We start from the raw sequence: 21060 nt of genomic DNA, 5'->3' as shown, positions 1-21060 counted from the left end.
GGACTTTAAGCATAGGACTTGGGATTTGTGACCCCTTGACTCATTTTCTTGGCTATTAACATCTTTCTTTAGATTGGATATTGTAGCGGCAAGGTGACATTTTTATCTATAGTTCCAAGTAATTTAGCTCAAAGCTAGCTACAGATGCCTTTAAAGCTAGCCATGTTTAACATGGGTGTTGGGGCACAAATGGACACTTATTGGGCTCCATAAAACATGACTCCTTTCTCTGTTCCTTATGGAAAAAGCCACTTACCTGGGGGCTTTCCCTGTGGTTTCAAACTGGAATGACTCTAAAATTGTCTCTCTAGTTTCTGCTCTCCTTCTGGCCTCTTGGCACTGACTTGAGAAACAAGTGTGGTGGGGAGGAGGGGTGGGAGATAGGTTGTGCAGGTACCTAGATGTGGAAGGGACTGTATCTCTCCCTTCCTAGGGTTAGTTCTGGCTTGTCATAAGGTGGTGGAAGCACAGCAGTGCCCTTCCAGGCCAGGTGGGACTGAAGCCCTTTATGGGTAGGTATTGGATCAGTTGCTCAAGTGTCCCCACCCTCCTTCATTAGGAGTGAGGATTTTCCCAGGCCCAAGCCATGCTCTTTAGTGTGTCCTTTAGCTCCTGTGTGTTGAAGGGACTTAGACTGTTTCAGCTTTGGCTCACTTGAACCTCTCAGCAGGACTCCCAGGACAGGGTGAGGGCCAGACTGGCTAGGACTCTCTGGTGTCTGGATGTTGTAAGCACACAACCTATCTGGTGTTTTAGCTTCTGGAGGGGAGGAGGACAGCTCAGAGCAAGGGAGGTCCTAGATACACCACAAGCAGGGCAATGCAGAGTCTCCCTGACTGAGTAATAAGAGAAGAATCTAGTCAGGCAAAGTTAATACAGATCTGGGATTTAATTAAACAGAAGCCTAGCCTGGTCGTATGAGGCATTCCCGGGAGGAGCAGTGGGGGTGACGGTGAGGATCTGTGAAGGACCCTTCTGGAAGAACAAGAGAACTGAGAGATCTCTGGTCAGGAGAAGACTTGTTGCTATAAACTTTACCTGTGATCCCCCTGGCTTAGCTGCAGAGCATTTCCCCAGCAGGCCTGAACTAGAGACAGGCCTTAACTTCAAATGTTTGCGTTGCCCGGGAAACGATGAAAATGGGGGTTGAAAGGAAAGGGCAATGGGCGGGAGGGAGATTATGGACAATTTTATCACTTAAATCACGGGGGAGGTTTGGGCGTGCCAGTTATTACTCTTTTCTCTTAATAAAAATGAAACTCTTAGCTGCCCTGCCTGCTGGAAAAAAAACAAAAAACAAACTTGTGAGAATGTCTTGTAGACCCTAACTGCAGAAATCTAAAGAGTAATCTTGTCTCCAGCCCAAGAAAAGCCTCGCCTGCTTGAAACCAGCTTTGGGTCCGACTAGCACCGGGCAGGGCGCAAGTATGTTGGGACAAACAGAAGCTGTGCGTTCCGCCGCGGCTGGCCTTAGAGCAACACTCGTAAGAGCTGCAGGGGCGGCCAGAGCACCAAAGGGGAGGGGGCTTTGCGAGCGGAAACAGCTCAGGGGCCCAGGGAGGGGCGGCTAGGCCAGTTTGGGGCCAGGCCGAGCTCCCACGGAGGCGGGGCCAACACCGAACGGCCGCGCAACCAGAGCTGGGCCGGACCAGCTGGGACTTGGCGATAACTGAGCCCTGACCCCCGCCTGGCGCCAAGCTCGGGTGTTCCAGAGGCTTCCGCTAGACCACAATTCTCAGGGGCTCGCCTCGGCGGCCTCCCTCCCTGACTTAGTCTCCCCTCCCGCGCTGCGGGCCGTGTCTGGGCCTCGGCGCATAGGACGTCGGGAACTGTAGTTTTCTCCTGGCGCACCTATGCCAAAAAGGAGAACGGGGGGAACTGCGTTTCCCAGAGTGCAGCGGGGTGGCAAGGGAAGGCAGGGGGGAAGGGACAGTCGGTCGCAGACCGCGCTGGGTTGCCGCCGCTGCTGCCGCCATCGTGCCAGCCCCTCGGGTGAGTGTTGGGGCTAGCGCGCTGGGGCGGGGGCTGGGCCGCAGGAGCCGCGCTCCGGGTCGCCTGGAGCCTCAGCTGCGAGTCCCAGGGCCGCCCCTCCCCTCCCCCCCCCGGCGGCCCGAAGCCGCGCGGGGCCGGGGCCATGTGTCGCGCGCGGCTCCGCCTCCCGTCGGTCCTCTGAGGCGGCGGCCGGGGGGAACACAGAGACAGCCAGGAGCCCATTTCAGGCGTACCGTGCCCGTGGCGGGCACACCGGACTGCGCCGGGGCCGGGCCTTTTTCTCTGTTCTGGACCACCCGGATGGAGCTCTCCGGGCCCCGCCCCGTCTGGCCTAGCCCGGCCTGCCCGAGTCCTGCAAACTCTGCAGGCAGGCTAGCGGGCGGACCCCAGCCACACGTCCTGCCGCCCGCCTGCCAAGGATCCGGGGATGGGCAGGTGCCCCCCGGCCCGCTCCGGAGTCAGCACTGGGTAAGGGCGCCCGCCTGCCGCAGCCCTACCCTCACCCGGTTCTCAACCATAGCTCGGCTAGGATGTAGGTGAACGCTCCTTTGCTTGTCTGCTCGCTGAGAGTGCACGAAACCTATCTCCCATTCTGGAACTCAGGTTCTCCTGCATCGAGGCCAGGGTCAGGGAATCTGGGGTAGGGAGGGGGTTCCTCGTGGGACTTCACCCCCAGCCAGTCTTGGAGGATCTGGCCTGATGAGATGAGGCGGCTCCGGACTCGTAGGCTCAGTCCCCGCCCTTCTCTCTGTCAGTGATCAGGCCCCAGCCGTGGGTGGGTTGGCCGGCCGCGTTAGTGGAGGGAGGGAAGGGAGGGAGGAAGCCAAGGAGCTAAGGCTGAATGTGTGAGCCTCCAACACGTTAGATCTCTGCAGCACAGCCTAATCCTCACTTCTGCCCCTCTCAGAGTCATCTGCCCTTTTCCCACAGAGGAAGATGATTCGATAAGAATGGTAACGGTAAGGTGGGGTTTAATGGAGGGGAAAGTAGAATCCAGGTCTGAGGTCCCTGAGCCTAGTGCCAAGCAAGAGGCTGGGCTGCAAGCAACATTGGGCATGGGGCACATCTGGGCTGTGGGGCTCAGATTCATGCTCTGCGAGGCCCTTCTGAAGCCTGGGTGGCAGCACTAGAGCTGGAGGCTGCAGAAAGTCAGGCTTCCCTCACCTGCCTGCTCACTTTCCAACAATTGAGTGACCTATCAACAGGCAGGAAGCTGGTTGGGCCTTGGGAAATTGCTTTTAATGATGGCTCCAAGGACTCCATTGATTTCTGAGAGTAGGGAAGTACCTAGCCATAGAGTAGTCTTCTAGCAGGCTTTGTAAAGGCACTCCTGATTGGTGATAAAATTAAGGGACAAGTTCAGAGAAGACCATGGGATATGGAGAAGAGACAGTTCGTTAAGCCTTGATTCCTCTGACCCCAGTGTAGCTTCTGAGCCACAGTTCTTGCAGGGATAAAGAAGCAGCTAAGTCTCTGCAGACCTGGCCTCAGCAGCATGCAATTCTTTTAGGAGAATTGAGTTAGGCCTGTGATGCAGGAAACCACCATCCTTGAAATTTTTTTTCCTTGAGTATTTCCCCAGGTAATATTTTTCTGGTCATTGAACTCTAGCCTTGGAAGTTTTCCTGCAGTTGAATTGCATTCTCCCTGGTTAAGGAGGACAGGCAAGGAAGCTTCTGTCCAGATCTCGTCACCAGGGCCTGCGTTCTCTCTGGACTCAACCCTCCTAGTCCACATCCTAGCCCACGAGCACATGGGAATCAGGTTCATTCAGCAGACTCAGGAGAGGCCTGGTTTGCCAGTGGAGGTGGGCAACAAGGAGGGACCACCCACAGGACACAAATAGGATCAGTGTGATTGGATCTCTTAGTGCTATAAGTAGTTGTTCCAAGACCTTGAGATTGTCTGGGTTGGTTCTTTCTAGGACACTGGTGTCAGGTGAATTAGGCTTTATGGCTGTGGATTAGTTCACACATTGCAAAGCCCTAGGTGACTTGAAAACAAGGGTTTTCTTCAAGGTCAAAATGCTGCTGTTCCTTGGGAAAAAGGAACAAAGGTTAGTTGGGAACAGGAGGAATTCAGGTCCCTCCCTCTCATTCCAATTGTTAAGTTCCTTATAACCTCCGTGTCTGGGGTCATCTAGGCATTGCTAGGCAGCCTGACCCCCATAAATCCTTGACCTTTCTGGAATTTGGCAGGCTATCTGTGTCTCAGAGCTCAGAGATACGAGAAGAACCCTGAGGCTCTCCAGAGTCAGTCTGCACCCTCTATTCATGTAGGGCTGACTTGGGAGGTGGGGCCTGGCATGGGACAGTCAGGATATGGCTGCGTGAGCAAGGGGGCAGGCTGTGAGGATGCTAGGTTCTCAACCAGCTCAACTAGGTCCCTTAGTGACATGGAGACCACCTCTCCTCTCTGAGCCACGTTTCACTTTATTCTGTCTTTGCAGTTGGTGGGTTGGGATGGGAAGAATGATTTAAGTGAAAGAATTCTGAAATTTTAGAACTGGAAGGCACCTTATATCAAAAAATTCTGGAATACCCTTACTGAGGCATTAGTATCTTGCTTGAAATTATTTTTTTTCTCCTTTTACACCAATGATCCATTTTATTCAGCAACCATTCTTGCAGCGCTTTCTATATGTCAGCCCACTGGGCTGAGGCTGGAGGTAGAATAATGAATCCTAACCAAGTCCTGATGCTGGGGAAAGAATGTCACAGTAGTGGAAGAGACAGAGGTAATGTTGCTATTATGTGCTGAGGGCTAAGTTGAAGGGACCCACAAGGGGCTCTTGGCCCTTTGCAAAAGAGGGGGCTTCTGAATGATTAGAGCACCAGAGAGGAAAGGCTGTTAGTGAGCCCACTCTCCTCTCCAGTGCCTGGAGAAACCACAGAACAAGGTATACTTCAGGATGTTGGGGCCAGGAAAGTCTGGGGTCCCTTGAGAAACTTGGCTGTCACCACTCCAAATTACTGTAGCTGTTGAGTCTAGCAGCTGTCTTCTATCGGTAGCTCCTGCATTCCTCAGGGGTCTCTGCTGGGTGTTCTCCTGGTGCCTGAGAATGTCACCAGCATTCTGTGGTCTGTGGCCTTATTCCCTGCCTGGAACCTGGGTTTGTGGCTTCTGTCTCTTCTGAGACCCTCTCAGGTCACTTATTCAAGTGCCCAGTGCTCCTGGAGTGATATATATCAGGACATCTTCCCAGAGTCAGACAGAGGCGCTCTCCCCAGAAGTGAAAGGCAATAGTCCTTTTGGAGAGAGGGGAGTGAATCCAAAAAGTTTTCCACAGGATGGACATTGAAAGTTGGGCAGGATTTCTGTGCGCTGGGGTTGAGCTGAACCTCCTGATGGGCCTCCTTTTTTATTTTCTTTAATTTAATTTTTTATACTGCAGGTTCTTATTAGTTATCTATTTTATACATATTAGTGTATACATGTCAATCCCAATCTCCCCATTCATCCCACCACCACCACCGCCCACCCCCCCCCCGCCACTTTCCCCTCTTGGTGTCCATACATTTGTTCTCTACATCTGTGTCTCTATTTCTGCCCTGCAAACCGGTTCATCTGTACCATTTTTCTAGGTTCCACATGTATGCATTAATATACGATATTTGTTTTTCTCTTTCTGACTTACTTCACTCTGTATGACAGTCTCTAGGTCCATCCACGTCTCTACAAATGACCCAATTTCGTTCCTTTTTACAGCTGAGTAATATTCCATTGTATGTATATACTACATCTTCTTTATCCATTTGTCTGTTGATGGGCATTTAGGTTGCTTCCATGACCTGGCTATTGTAAATAGTGCTGCAGTGAACATTGGGGTGCATGTGTCTTTTTGAATTATGGTTTTCTCTGGGTATATGCCCAGTAATGGGATTGCTGGGTCATATGGTAATTTTATTTTTAGTTTTTTAAGGAAACTCCATACTGTTTTCCATAGTGGCTGTATCAATTGACATTCCCACCAACAGTGCAAGAGGGTTCCGATTTCTCCACACCCTCTCCAGCATTTGTTGTTTGTAGGTTTTTTTTTTTTAATAAAATTTATTTATTTTATTTATTTATTTTTGGCTGCGTTGGGTCTTCATTGCTGTGCGTAGGCTTTCTCTAGTTGCAGCGAGTTGGGGCTATTCTTCGTTGCAGCAGGTGGGCTTTTCATTGCAGTGGCTTCTCGTTGCGGAGCACAGGCTCTACACATGCGGGCTTCAGTAGTTGTGGCTCGCGGGCTCTAGAGCATAGGCTCAGTAGTTGTGGTGCATGGGCTTAGTTGCTCCATGGCATGTGGGATCTTCCCAGACCATAGGTCGAACCTGTGTCCCCTGCATTGGCAGGCGGATTCTTGGCCACTGTGCCACCAGGGAAGTCCCGTTTGTAGATTTTCTGATGATGCCCATTCTAACTGGTGTGAGGTGATACCTCATTGTAGTTTTGATTTACATTTCTCTAATAATTAGTGATGTTGAGCAGCTTTTCATGTGCTTCTTGGCCATCTGTATGTCTTTGGAGAAATGTCTATTTAGGTCTTCTGCCCACTTTTTGATTGGGTTGTTTATTTTTTTATATTGAGCTGCATAGGTTGTTTATATATTTTGGAGATTAATCCTTTGTCCGTTGATTTGTTTGCAAATATTTTCTCCCATTCTGAGGGCTGTCTTTTCATCTTGTTTGTAGTTTCCTTTGCTTTGCAAAAGCTTTTAAGTTTCCTTAGGTCCCATTTATTTATTTTTGTTCTTATTTCCATTATTCTAGGAGGTGGATCAAAAAAAGATCTTGCTGTGATTTATATCAAAGAGTGTTCTTCCTATGTTTTCCTCTAAGAGTTTTATAGTGTCCAGTCTTAAATTTAGGTCCTAATCCATTTTGAGTTTATTTTTGTGTATGGTGTTAGGGAGTGTTCTAATTTCATTCTTTTACATGTAGCTGTCCAGTTTTCCCAGCACCACTTATTGAAGAGACTGTCTTTTCTCCACTGTATATCCTTGCCTCCTTTGTCATAGATCAGTTGACCATAGGTGTGTGGGTTTATCTCTGGGCTTTCTATCCTGTTCCATTGATCTATATTTCTGTTTTTGTGCCAGTACCATATTGTCTTCTTTACTGTAGCTTTGTAGTATAGTCTGAAGTCAGGGAGTCTGATTCCTCCAGCTCCGTTTTTTTCCCTCAAGACTGCTTTGGCTATTTGGAGTCTTTTGTGTCTCCATACAAATTTTTAAGATTTTTTTGTTCTAGTTCTGTAAAAAATGCCGCTGGTAATTTGATAGGGTTTGCATTGAATCTGTAGATTGCTTTGGGTAGTATAGTCATTTTCACAGTATTGATTCTTCCAATCCAAGAACATGGTATATCTCTCCATCTGTTTGTGTTGTCTTTCATTTCTTTCGTAAGTGTCTTATAGTTTCCTTCATACAGGTCTTTTGTCTCCCTAGGTATGTTTATTCCTAGGTATTTTATTCTTTTTGTTGCAATGGTAAATGGGAGTGTTTCCTCAATTTCTTTTTCAGAGTTTTTCGTCATTATTGCATAGGACTGCAAGAGATTTCTGTGCATTAATTTTGTATCCTACAACTTTACCAAATTCATTGATGAGCTCTGGTAGTTTCCTGCTGGCATCTTTAGGATTCTCTATGTATAGTATCATGTCATCTGCAAACAGTGACAGTTTTACTTCTTCTTTTCCAATTCGTATTTTATTTCTTTTTCTTCTCTGACTGCCGTGGCTAGGACTTCCAAAACTATGTTGAATAATAGTGGTGAGAGTGGACATCCTTGTCTTTTTCCTGATCTTAGAGGAAATGCTTTCAGTTTTTCACCATTGAGAATGATGTTTGCTGTGGGTTTGTCGTATACGCTGATGGGCCTCTTTTTAAAGTTATTTTTTTCTGAATAGCCATTTGAGGATGTTTGTGTGTGTGGAGTTGGATTTGAGTTGACTACCCCTTCCCCAACTTTGAGATTCTGTGATTCTCTTGCTTTGACCCTATGTGACAGGAATTCTTTTTTTTTTTTTTTTTTTTCTTTTTGCGGTATGCGGGCCTCTCACTGTTGTGGCCTCTCCCGTTGCGGAGCACAGGCTCCGGACGCGCAGGCCCAGAGGCCATGGCTCACGGGCCCAGCCGCTCCGCGGCATATGGGATCCTCCCAGACCGGGGCACGAACCCGTATCCCCTGCATCGGCAGGCGGACTCTCAACCACTGCGCCACCAGGGAGGCCCTGACAGGAATTCTTGAAGACTCTCTCCCTGAAGGAGGCCACAGCGTGTGGGTTATCCCTGCAGTGACTTCCAGGCCTGGAGTCAGTCTGGAGTGACTGATCTTTCTGGTAATCATCCTTACCACCAGGTCTGTGTGGCACCTTCTCCTTCTCACCCTCTCAGCTGGAATGTGTCTTCCTGGGAGGAATCATTTGCTCAGGTCTGGCTACGACTAGGGAAGTGTCTTAGTGGCCAGGGAAGAGGACCACAAGAGAGCTGGGGTTGGCCTTTCTCACTACCCTGGGCCTTTCTCTTTATTTGTTGCTGGTACCTGCTATGTACCAACTCCTTAAGCACCCAGGCTGGAGTTGGGGCTACGCTGGAGAAGGAGAACCTCCCCTCATGAGAGGGGTGTGTCCAAGGTACCTGGGAACTGAGGGTAGTTTGCCTCAGTAAACTGGGGGAATTCTGGAATGTTTGTTTCTTAAAGCCTCAGGTACTGCATTAGAGCCATTGGGTCTCACCAGGGCAGAAACTGTGGCCCCCTGGAAGGATGTCTGTAAAGAGACATTGGTTCACTTGCAGAGATGGTCAGGCCCAGGTCAAGGCAAGTTCTCATTTGTAGGTTGTAAACCTGCTTTGACAGGCTGAGCATGCACTTAGAGGCTTTCTGTTCCGATGGCCATGGAGCTTGCTGATTTCAAAGGGGAAGAAAAGGCCTGGGCTCCATTCCTCACAGCCTCATTTTGCCACCTATGCTTTCTGCTGCTTGACATGGGCTCTCAGCTGTTCCAGTCCAGGCCAATTTTGTGGACATTTTAATGCTGACTATGCCAGTGGCCTTCTGTGGTCTTGAATTCTTTCCTAATCTCTCAGAGTCTTGGTTTCTTTATCTACAAAGTTATACTAATCACACCAGCTTTACAGGGCTGTGAGACTCAAATGAGAGAACACAGGTAACTGTTTGGCTTGCAGGAGTTTGACTTACAGTACATGAACCAGCGAGTTTATGGATGGGAGCTCTCTAGGACAGGGGCCTCAGAGATCCCTGAGCCATCTGGGAAGGGGTGGCCATTCAAGGACTGAATAAGCATGGAGCAGAGGGACTACAGTGCAGGTCTCGGGATTCACCTTCTGGGCCAGCCAGGGCAGCCTGAAATCTCTGGAGCCCTTTCTTCAAATAGAAGAGAAGGAAAAGGCCCTTAGGGTGCTGGGGGCACCTAGACACCAGGGGTCTGCCCCAGGAAAGGGTTCTGTCCTGGTCAGCCATCTGGGCAGCAGACCTTAGCTGATTTCCCTCCCAACTTCAGGCAGGGGAGTGGTGGACGAGGCTGTTGCCAGTCCTCGGTCAAGGCTGCTCTTTAGTGTGGTGTCCCTACAGGAGACTGAGATACCCACCTTCTTCCTAGCTCTTGACCTAGTATTCCCCTAGCACCTGCCAATGACTGCTTACAGCTGAGTCCTGCTTTATACCCTCAGTTGATTACCCCTAACATCCTCATAATTACTGATGAAGAGACAGGGTCAGAGGGTCATACCATGAGGGAGAGAGAGGAGACGCAAGCTAGAGGCCAGGCCTTTGAGGGAAGTGGTTGTGTGCCTGCTATTCAGCCCCAGGTGTCCCTCAGGTGATCAGAACCTTGCGGGGGGAGGGAGGGTGTTTGGGGCTAAGCCCCACTTCCCACACGCCTCAGACAGATGGCTGGGTGGAAGGCAAAGGATTGTTTCCTGACAACTTGGACAGAAGGTGTGGGAGGAGGGGAAGTGGGTCACTTGGCCACTTAAATTGAACAGGGTTTGCCCAGAACTCACTCCTCCAGAGCAGAGGGGCTGGGCCAGGCACCATGGGAACAGGGGTGCCCCAGTCAGGGAGACGGACCATAAACAAATATGTAAATGTGACAATCTCACGCAGTGACAAGTGCTAAGAAGACGAAACGGGGTGGTGAAGTAAGTAACTGGGTGGCTGCTTTAGACGGAGTGGTCACAGTGTCTGAAGGTGTCTATGAGGAGGTAACATTTGACCTGACACATATGTGACAAGGAGGCAGACACATGAAGATGTACGAAGAAGGGTGATCCAGGCAGAAGGATCAACAGTTGCAAACCCCTCCAGTGAGACAGGCTCAACATGTTCCAGAAACAGGAAAATGCCCAGAGTGGCTGCAGAGGACGGGAAGTAGTGGGTGGCAGGAGACAAGGTTGGATAGCTGGGAGGCCAGGTCACCCAGGGCCTTGAAGGCAGGGTAAATGGTTGAGACTTTGTCAGTGGGGAATGGGAAGGGAAGTCATTGGAGGGCTGTAGGACAGGATATACAGCACCCCTCAGATCATGGAAAGAGGTGCAGTTTGTTCCTGAAGGACAGGCACTATGCAGCCTTCCCTCTCACTCCCCACAGTGCACGCCTGTGCTCTGGGTTTAAGCCAAGGTTGTCTGTCAGTCCCACCTGTCGGAGTCCTTCTCAGCCTCTGCTTCAGGGCTCTTGGAGGCCTAGCAGACAGTAGGTGTGAGGGTAATAGAGATGGTTGGTGCCAATTTCAAGTGTCCTACTATAAGCTCAGCACATCTGGAATTCTCTGCGGACCTTGATGATGGGCCCTCAGATGTGAGCATCCTTCTGTTTTATTAGTCTGGAGTCAGTAATGTCCTCTTCCTCATCACTCTCCTGCCTCCAGCCCTGACCCAGGTCCAGCTAGGCCAGCATCTATCTCTGCTGAGATGGTAGAATGGGGTTGTGACTTTGAAGATTTGGGAAGACTGTGAGATCATCCCCCGTGAAAACACCCATTGTTTACTGTGGCAGTCTGCCTGGTGCCTTTGTTTGGAGGCAGAAGCCCTGGTTCAGACCTGTCTTGCCCCTGTCCGAGAAAGCCAAGGTCAGAGATCAGGGCTTCAGCCCTACATGTTGTTCTTTTTTTTTTTTTTAATTTATTTTATTTTTATTTATTTTTGGCTATGTTGGGTCTTCATTGCTGTGCGCGGGCTTTCTCTAGTTGCGGCGAGCGGGGACTACTCTTCGTTGCGGTGCACAGGCTTCATTGTGGTGGCTTCTTTTGTTGCAGAGCACAGGCTCTAGGCATGCGGGCTTCAGTAGTTGTGGCACGCAGGCTCAGTAGTTGTGGCTCGCAGGCTCTAGAGTGCAGGCTCAGTAGTTGTGGCGCACGGGTTTAGTTGCTCTGCGGCGTATGGGATCTTCCTGGACCAGGGCTCGAACCCGTGTCCACTGCATTGGCAGACGGATTCTTAACCACTGCACCACCAGGGAAGCCCCCATGTTGTTCATTTTTATCTCCAGACTAGTTATCACTGGGAGTCCTGGCTCTGGACTCCACTAAGCCTGGTTCCATCCAGTTCTACCATTTATTAGGCTTGTGACCTTGAGCAAATTAGTTGACCTTGCTGGGCCTCATTTTGCTCATCCCTAACATGGGAGTTGACTCACAGGGTGTTAGAATAAATGCATGTAAAGCCCTTAGCACATTTCTACACGTAATACACATTAGTGAAAATGAGACATTATCAGCCGGACATTGCTGTTTCAAGTTTCAAAATATGGAAACACTGACCCAGAATTTGAGGATAAAAATGAAGTTTTTTCTGTTACCCAGTGGAATCTCCTGGGCCAGAGGTTTTAACCTGGGGTCTGTGACAACCTCAGGGAGTATGAATGACTTGAAATCATTCACAAGGCTGGGGCATCTCTGCCTCTGTGCAAATTTATTGGGAAAGGGCCATGGTTTATGAGACATTTTTAGAGGGTCTTTGCACCCACAGAGACCTAAGGGTCAGTGAAGGCTGATGCTCAGTGGGTGAGAGGTCACCAAGGTCAATTCTGCTCCTCAAGGATCCTGGCCTTAGTCAGCCTAAGTGAAGCAGGAGACGGTGTGGTCAGCACCCCTCTTGGAAGAGCTGTAGGAGAAGCTGTCATGAAGGTCACTCTCCAATCTGATGTGAGGCTGCCCCTCAGCCTTGGCATTTTGTTTCTTTCCAGGCGGTTCTTTCCACAATAAATATATTAGAAACAAGGTCAGGGCTGGCTGGCCATCCTGGGGAACATCCTCCCAGCCTGGCCCACCTCTCCCCTATGTTGCATGGGGATGGGAGGTGGGCTCTGCACCCTGTTGCTTTTTCTGGACTCAGGAATGCTGCCTCCTGGCTATGAGTGCAAATCTTTGTGGAAGATTTGGAGTCAGAAACTATAAATCCTGTAGTTTGCTGAACTCTGTGCTGGGAGGTTGAGGGGGTGGGGTCGGGTGTGGCAGGAACCACACTGGAACCCTCACAGCCCAGAGCCACAGTGTTTAGGCAGAGGAATGAGCCCTGGGTGTGTTGATATGGCTTTGCACGTGGGGTTGGAGTCAACAGTTGAGTCTGGAAAGGAGGACCCAAATGTGTGGCATCTGAACAGTGACCTGAGGGGAGGGCGGGCATCACGGCTGGAGGACTCACCTGTGCAAAACACACAGGGAGCAAGCACTCAGAGAGTTCTGGTGTGTTTATGTGTGGAGCTGGATGGAGATAGAGAATGGCTGAGGAGTCAGGGATGGGTGTGGATAGCCACCTGTGGGGCTTTGGGGGTTTGACCTTTAACCCAAGGGTGAGGGTTTTGTAGGGGAGGGACATGGACATCCTTGTGGTTTAGAGCTCAGGGATGCAAAGTTAGCAGAAAGCAAGCAGTGGCCTTGACCAGAGAACCCAGTATCAGCACTGATGTACTGGGTGAGCTTGGGGCAACCAGCTGAACCTTGGTTTTCCCACCTGTAAAGTGGGCTGACAGTGGCATCTGACCACATGGCGATGTGATCACGACATAAACACATCAGGGTCAAGCAGGCCTTGAACGAGGTTGGTGTTGGCCTCAGCGGCCCCATTTGGCATCTTTAAAGCAAAGACTTCAGTCCACATACTTTTGAAGGTTCCTTCTTCCACTTTCTGGGAGCCCCTGAGCAGTCCTGTTCCTCAGGAGAGCTCACTCTGCCCTGCCCCACTCCACTGGGCCAAGGGGGTCTTCTTGTCCTTTTATCCCTCCACCTCTTTACTCCACCACTACTTCTGCCAAGTAGTTTTTGTATTAGCATGTTATCACACTGTTAAGAACAATGTTGAAAAAGGAAAAAACACCCCCCCACTTCCTTCACCTCACTGTCCCACCACGTGGCGCCACTTTTTTTTTCTTTGGATCAGCTTCTGGCCTTATTTCCCCTCATCCTCCATCTCCAGCTTCTCGGTTTCCTGCCCTAATCTCTTTCTATGGCTCCAGACATTTGCTAATGTTGTTTCTTCTGACTGGCATACTCCTTTCTCCAAGACCTTCCCTGAGGGGTGCTGAGGACAGAGGAGGAGATGGCCCTCATCCATTCCTCCAGCTTTCCCCCTGCCCCAGAGTTCAAGATGCTCAGCAAGGCATCTTGAGAGCATGATGTGGTAGGGTTGGGCCACGATGAGTGAGCCAAGCATAGTGAATACTAGGGTGGAAGGGGCAGAGATGCAAGATGTGGGGCTGTGTCCTGCCTCCAGTAACCCAAGTTTGCATGTGGTACCGCCACAGTCTGACCCCTTGGAAATGTGACCAAGACAGAGCAGCTGGGACCAGCTGTTGATCCTATGTTTTTCCCATTTGTTGATGTATTTCTTGGCAGAGTGTGAACTGGGACACACCTTGTCCCAAGCAGGCATGACCGGGTCCAAGCTTTCTCCTCTGCTTGTTTTAGACTTTCCTGGACATTTCTTAGTCATCCCAGCACTGAGCTGCTATTTTTAGTGCCACCACCTCCTAGGGGACCTAAAATAAAGCTGGCTGAGCTTCCTGGCCCCTCATTGGCTGGAGTGTTGGTCACAGGCAGGGAGATTGGCTGGATTGGGGATAAGCCACTGCCCACTAACACTGTCCTTCCCTCTGGCTTCTCTGGCCTTGGGTGAGGTCATAGGGACTGGAGCAAACTACCCCTCACCATGTTGAGTTGAGGGCTTTACTAGGTTCCCTTAGTGAGACCACAACCACTGGCAACATCAGGGTTCCACCCTCTTATAGAGAAGGGGACTGAGGCCCTAAGAAGTGCAGTGACTTGCGTGAGGTCCCACTACTGCCAATGGTTGTCTGCCAGGGCCAAACCCGCCTCCTTACTGCTTTGGTTCAGAGTTCCTGTTACTAGGAGAGAGGGGGTGGGCTCCTCTACAGTCAGAGATGACTACAGAGCAACACACAGGTCTGCTGTCATGGATCCTGCAGGGAGATGCACGCCACCCTACCTGGGCCTGCCAAAGCGTGAGCGACTCTTTCATCTAGGGCTTGGGTTTTCCGTCTAGCAGCTTGGGGTCCCTGATATCTGTAGCAGGGCGGGGGTTGGGGGGCCCTCCCCTCCCCTCCTCAGAGACTGGAGAGGGGCAGCCCTTCTGATGGAGCCAGTGCTGGGATGGGGATGTGAAGACATGACACATTTCCCCCTCACAGCCTTCATTTCCCCTCCCAACATTTTTGTTATTACCTGTGATCCTCTGAACCCATGGTTCCAGCTCTGAAGTGGGTAAATGTAACCCCCATCAGTGACGAAATCATGTCACCTGGCCTCAGTGATGTAAACTGCCCCCTTAAGACAAAGTGTGTGCGGGGGGAGTCACTCACTGTCTTTGTTGCAAATGGGGCCTTGAGGAGCCATTTCCCCCCACTCTCACTGGGTCTTCTTCCACCTGCCAGTAAGCCCCGGGGGCCAGTGTTGAGGGACTGAGTGCTGAGTCTCAGCAGGACAAGGAGTGGGCCTGAAGGCTGCAATAGAAGACACTCCACATACAGACATCAGTAGTTCCCGACCTGCAAAATGGGAAGAATAGCAATAACTCGACTTGCAGGTTGTTGAGAGGATTAAATGAAAAGATATGGGGAGAGTGCTTAGCTCCTCCTTAAAAACCCATCCCTCCATTGGACTTGCTCTGACCTTCCTTTGTCCTGGCTCCACCCTCAGTACCCATCCTGCTGTTTCATCCACGAGAGCCCTTCAAAAGGAGGGTCTGGGTCTGGTCCACCTCTGGGCTCTCTGCACTGGTCTGTATTGAGGGATCGCCAGTCAGTTCCCTGGGCCCTCTCTGTGTTTCCTGGGAGAACAGACCTCAGCAAAAGACTCCTTACTCAAGGAGGTCTGGGAGGGGTGGGAGTCAGTGAGGAGACTGGCTGGCTACCTCCTGCTTCCACGGTACCAAGGTACCAACACTACCCTCCCTGTCTCACTGGACTTGCAGGTCTCAACGAGGCCGGGTGACGCTCCAGAATGGGAGACAAGCCAATTTGGGAGCAGATTGGATCCAGCTTCATTCAACATTACTACCAGTTATTTGATAACGACAGAACCCAACTAGGCGCAATTTATGTAAGTCTTCAGCTCTAGGACCAGAACGGGACCTCAGGGGATCAATTCAGATGTTGGGCCAGTGCCTCCAGTTCACAAGTTCTGGCAGCCCTCACTGAATTTGGCTGTCCCCTTTTATCTGAGCTACTCTCTATGGCACAGGGGGCTTAAGGCCTAACCCAACTCCCTGGTCCACACATTGCTTTCTGTCATCTATAAGACTGGCTTCTGATACCCTAGGCAGCAGGTTCTGGGCTTGCCATTCCGTGATCCTGGGAGTGCCTCTGTTCTAGATTGGGCAGCAGCAGACAGAGGCTAGGGCTCATGGTGCCCTCTGGAGGCAGCAGCTGTAAGCATCAGTGCCCCACTGATCTCTCCTGGAGGCCCCAGGTCCACCTTCCTTTGGGGGGCCAAAAGCCCCTGAATGCTCATGGGAAACGAATGGGGTTAGTCCAGGGAGGTTGGTGTGTCTTGAGAAACCCTTCTGTGCAGGTATGATTTGCTGCTATTTTAGTGATGTTCATATATACCAAGAGTTAATTGTATTTGACCCTGCCCAAGACAGAAATGTGATTGATCAGGCCACCCCTAGCAGGTCTGCCCAGGATAGGAGAGGTAGGAGTCATCCAGCATAGCCTTGCAGTCTGACTGGGCTGTGGGCAAACTCCTTTGTGTCTCCCTCCAAAAAGTCAGGGCCAGTTCAGAAATTTTGAAGAAAAGAAAATGATCTTACCAGTGGAAGAACAAATCCAGCACAGGTATTTGATTGTCATTATCATAGGTAGAGAATTTTAAAAACTCAAACTGGTATGACTCTGGGATCCTTGGCACTTCTACCTTATTGCTTTTAAAATCAATTAAAGCAGGCCTGACCCAGAGAAGAGTTAGCAAGGTCCTAAAAGAGTACTTTATGTATGTCATTTTATATAAACCTCAGCACATGTTCCTTTTAAAGATCAGGAAACTGAGTCTCAGGGGGGGAAAAAAAGAGTAGCTTGCTTAATGTCAGAGCTGGTAAGTAGCAGAGGCACTTTTGAGTTCTGCCCCTGAAGGCTGTGGCAGGAGAGATGGGGTGGGGAAGAAGTGAAGGTAGTGGGTTACATGTTGATGGTAGGGAGGGTTCCAGGCAAGGCCTTGTCAGCCTCCATTCCTCCCTGACCCCATGAGAAGGGCCTCTGTGGAACTCACTGATGGCTTTTCTGGGACTGGTGCTGACTGACCATGCAGCAGGATGGCTTTTGACTGAGCCCTGGCCACATATAGCCAGCCTGGAGCTCATGCATATCAAAGGCCATGCAACTTCTTGAATAAAAGGTGGGAAGTGAACTTACTTATTAATAAGTTCGTATTTTGTTACATAGTCTTTCGGAGCTTGGGTTCTGCAGTGCTGGGGTGTAATTAAAGAAGTTGTTCATCCTGTAAAGTTTGGAAGTTACCCTCATTTTCCTTCTTTACAGACAGGGAAACTAAGACATGAACTAATTTCCCCAAGCAAGACCCTTGTCAGGGTCCCTTCAGGGCCTCAGAGATACTCCCTGTGCTCTGAAGCCCTGACCCCAGGTTTCCTGGTTTTCAGATTGATGCGTCATGCCTTACGTGGGAAGGACAGCAATTCCAGGGGAAAGCTGCCATTGTGGAGAAATTGTCTGTAAGTAAGGGCCAGGGCTGGGCTGCAGGCAGCTCCTTCCCCACCCCACTGGCCACAGCCCACCACCCACTCTTTCCTTTGCAGAGCCTTCCGTTCCAGAAAATCCAGCATAGCATCACGGCGCAGGACCATCAGCCCACGCCCGATAGCTGCATCATCAGCATGGTTGTGGGCCAGCTCAAGGTAATAGTGCTGCTGCCTTGCAGTGCTGCTGTCCTGCTTCTCAAGGGACACCCAAAGTGATGCCTAGAGCTGTGTAGCTCAGTACAGTAGCCATCAGCCACATGTGGTGATTTTTAAATTACATTAAGTAAAATGGAATAAAATTAAAATATAGTTCCTCAGTTGCATTAGTCATACTTCAAGTGCTTGTGGCTGCCTATTGGACAGCGCAAACATAGAACATTTCTGTTATTGCAACAAATCCTATTGGAGAGCACTGGTATAGAGCATTTTTGGAAAAGGGACAAGAGGTATAGGAGCAGGATGGGGCTGTGATCCAAGCCACTGGGCCTTTGCACTGCCGCAAGGTGTAGGTGGGCCTTCTGCAGGCAGCTGATCCTGAACTGGAGTCCATGCTGCCACTCCCCAAGCTGGCTGCTGATTCTTCCACCTGCTGAGCAAAGCAGATTCCTGAAACTCTTGCTTCTCTTTGCATTTCTCCTTCCACTTCTCAAGACCTGTTACCTTCAAAGCCTTCCTGTGGTCCCGTACCCCCCAGGAACTCCTACTTGTTATGCTCTAACAGGCTGAAGCCAGATTCTTGATTTCCAAAAAAAAGCCTCTCCTCCTTCCCAAAGCAGGACAAATGAGCTGCCCCTTAACCAGGTTCCAACTTCCTGGGCCTGTGGCATCATGGGGCCCAGAATAACAGGCCCACATGCCTTCTCCCTAGGCTAGGCAGGGCTTCTTGAGTCCGATACAAGGGTGGAAGAAAGTGGGGGGGGGGCTAGGCCTCTCCAGTGGACCCAGACGGACCTGGCTTCTGGCCTGTTCTTTCCTGTTAGTTTCTCCTGCCTGTCCAAGATACCGTGCCCAGAGAGTGTGCTCAAATAGGCCTTGGGAGTGAGGAGGTCTCTCCTGGCATCTTAGTGCCCACTTTCCCAGGCTGGAATCAGGTAGCAGTGCCTCTTCCCACCTGGCTTCAGGTTCTTTCTGATGTTTTTGTCCAACCCCCAAAAGACTGATTTGCCTCCTTGCTGATGATAATTCCTGGAAAAAACAGTGATGTTAGAAACACCGTTGGTTGGCTGGGCTCCTACCTCAACTAGGCCTCATCTGGGTATTCTGCAGTTTGGGTGGAAGTCTCTTGCCTTTCTTTTTTCGTTGCAAATATGTTACATGAGAAGAAACAGATTACCTGATAGTGCTGCATTGGTTTTTTTCCCCCGTAGAGCTGTAATCAGTGTGAGCTTGGTTTTGAGCCTTTTCTCATGTACTTGGCCATAGTCAGTATCAGTAGTAGCTTCTCCTGGTTGGACTAACTGGCATAAGCAGACGCTAAGATTGTTTAGTTTTCAGATTACTGTGAGTTACATGGTAAGTGCTGCAGAACTCTTTCAAATTGATCACTTGTGCCCAGAAACATGGGTTCAGAGGCACGTACGTTCTCTGCTCTGTTGCTGTAGCTAACTGGTGAGTTGTTCTGCAGTTTGTGTACATAGCAGTGTGAGCTGCCATCTCAAGGCCCCTTTGTGTCCAGTTCAGTGTTTCATACATTGTGTCAGTTCACAGTCACAAGTACCCTTTAGCTCTCCTAGGATTTGCACCCAAATTGTAGGGCCTGATCCCAAAGTCAGCGTTCACCTCCTGCTGAACACCCTTCCTGTTCCTTGGCCACCTTACTGAACCATTTTCTCTCTCCTCACAGGCCGATGAAGACCCCATCATGGGGTTCCACCAGATGTTCCTATTAAAGAACATCAATGATGCTTGGGTTTGCACCAATGACATGTTCAGGCTTGCCCTGCACAACTTCGGCTGACCTCCTCCCAGCCAGGCACTCATGCTGTTTCCTCCTCCCTCCTCTTCCCGATATTATTCATGCTCCTCCAGATGCTCCAAATATCATACACAAATGAGCAGGGCCGCGGTGGGAGTGGGCGCAGTGCGCTACTGCTGCCGAGGTATTGTGCATGATGTTTGGACGCTAGACTAGTTGCATCTGACGGGAGAAGTTTGTGTTGTACCAGCGCATGCCTTGGAAAGACTTAAGTAATGCGAAAGGTTGTATTTTTTTTTTTTTTTAATCTACTGACAAGTTGCTCTAGTAACCCAAAGAAGTGAAGGAGAAAGCAGCTGCCTCACCACCGAGATATTGATTTGTTCAGATGTTTCAATGCCTCATGATACAATAAAACCACGAAAATTTTCTTAACAGTTTAAATTGTTTTAATTAGTTTGATAGTTGGCTGGGCATCAGTAACTACCCTGCCTCATTGGCTCTCTCATGTCTCACCCTCCCACCTCTACCCCACTTCAGCGATACCTGTTGCAAGGAGAAAACGCTGAAGCAGCACTCTCAGCTGGCTTCTCTCAGAAGCCCTGTAGGGCATAGTGTTCCCTCCATGGCCCACCTGGTCTTGGGAAAGTGAGCTGCAGACAGGCAGAGCTCAGGTCTGACCTGAAGCTTCCCTTGCACTGAAGCCCCTGCAGTCAGTTCTGACACCTCCTGTGACCTCTACACTGGGTAGGGTCAAGGCTCTAATGACATGTGAGATGACCCAGAACCCCACTGAAGATGGAAAAGCCTTGGCAAAAATGGCCCATTAGCTTCGGGCCCTCTGAACTGAGGGCTCAGCAAGACCAAGTATGAGCAGAGGTTTGAGGGAGAAGGGCCTGTTCTATGCACAGAAGGGTCAGGATCACATCCAGTGTGCCCCGTAAATCCCAAGCCAAGCAGAGGGCAGCTCTGATGCTCTACCATCTGCTGTGGATATCATTACCCAAAGGGGAGTAACTCGAACAGCCAGCCTCCAATGCCCGTGGAGCCAGGCCTGGTTGGGTTGGAGTATAGATTTAGAACTATGAAAGAAAGCATTCTGAGTTTGAGGGATTTAGGTTCTAGGATTTCTCACCCCTGAGACCTCTGCAAGACATCTCTAGGCCTCCTCCAATTCCCTCCCTGACCACACACACACACCTTCACACTATCTTCAAATCCCAGGAAGTCTCAGCTGTTGGGGCAGTTTCTGCTCCTCAGTTTTGGGGACAAGCCTTGCCTAGTACAAAGCTAGCCCTTGAGCCCCGAGACCTTGGTGGTGTAAAACTCGTGGCAAGGTAGCAACCACAGGCTAGAACCAAACCCAGGACTTGGGCTGATGCCCTGTTAGGGGTTTTAGGATTGGTGAGGGCACCACAGCTTTGCCTGACCTGCACAGCCCCCTTCCCTCCTGCACTATGGATGGAAGCCAAGGACTTCCTCAGACCCCCACTGGTGGCCTGGCTACACTCGGCACTGGGCTGAATGATGTGCTGTTTGAAAGGACAGCATACTCAGGAGATTTCAATGGGGCTGATTTCTTGGCTGCTGTGTATTTGGGGGGTGGAGGTTGGGGAGAGAGGTAGAAACCTGCTGCCTCTTAAACCACCCTGTATAAAATCTGCAATACAGCTTTTCCATGTACCTGTGCCTGAAATGTCTGCAATAAAGAGGTGTTTGTAAACTATGGTTTCTTTCTTTTTGCCTGAGGGTGCCAGGTCATGCAGGGGGATGCTGGGAGACATTAGGGAACAATGTGATGTTTGTGGTGGGACCATCTCCTCTGCCCTTGCAATTCTTGGGTCCGTGACTCCACGGGTCCCCTCAGGTCTTGGGTTACATTGACTCACTTCCCAAAGGGAAAACCAAGGCTCCTGCCAATTTAGCTTGTTCCTGGGGCA

General features: G+C 50.2%; 1 protein-coding gene across 2 annotated transcripts; it reads left to right on the top strand.

The window, feature by feature from the left end:
* Nucleotides 1–1879: 1879 nt before the first annotated feature.
* Nucleotides 1880–20846, top strand: NUTF2 (nuclear transport factor 2). 2 transcript variants are annotated; one of them, XM_081217799.1, is made up of 5 exons: nucleotides 1880–1992; nucleotides 15424–15551; nucleotides 17107–17178; nucleotides 17263–17361; nucleotides 19049–20846. In XM_081217799.1, exons 2-5 carry the CDS (start codon nucleotides 15453–15455, stop codon nucleotides 19160–19162), a joined length of 384 nt encoding a protein of 127 aa, XP_081073925.1. In that variant the 5' UTR covers nucleotides 1880–1992; nucleotides 15424–15452; the 3' UTR covers nucleotides 19163–20846. The 2 variants fall into 2 exon arrangements, with proteins under 2 accessions (XP_081073925.1, XP_081073926.1); XM_081217800.1 differs by lacking the exon at nucleotides 1880–1992 and adding an exon at nucleotides 2376–2460.
* The last annotated feature ends 214 nt before the right edge of the window (nucleotides 20847–21060 follow it).

The sequence above is a fragment of the Mesoplodon bidens genome (genome assembly GCF_964165515.1).
Source record: "Mesoplodon bidens genome assembly, chromosome: 18".
NCBI classification, from domain to species: Eukaryota; Metazoa; Chordata; class Mammalia; order Artiodactyla; family Ziphiidae; genus Mesoplodon; species Mesoplodon bidens.
Note: the sequence above shows the minus strand (reverse complement) of the source record. Positions and strands in the feature narration are given on the sequence as shown.

What these genes read in the sequence shown, in the direction of transcription:
- NUTF2 (XM_081217799.1), top strand. Translation starts at nt 15,453, where the DNA reads ATGGGAGACAAGCCAATTTGGGAGCAGATTGGATCCAGCTTCATTCAA. An exon ending in CCCAACTAGGCGCAATTTAT is followed by an intron (nt 15,552 to 17,106) that starts GTAAGTCTTCAG and finishes CCTGGTTTTCAG; the next exon opens with ATTGATGCGTCATGCCTTAC. An exon ending in CCATTGTGGAGAAATTGTCT is followed by an intron (nt 17,179 to 17,262) that starts GTAAGTAAGGGC and finishes TTTCCTTTGCAG; the next exon opens with AGCCTTCCGTTCCAGAAAAT.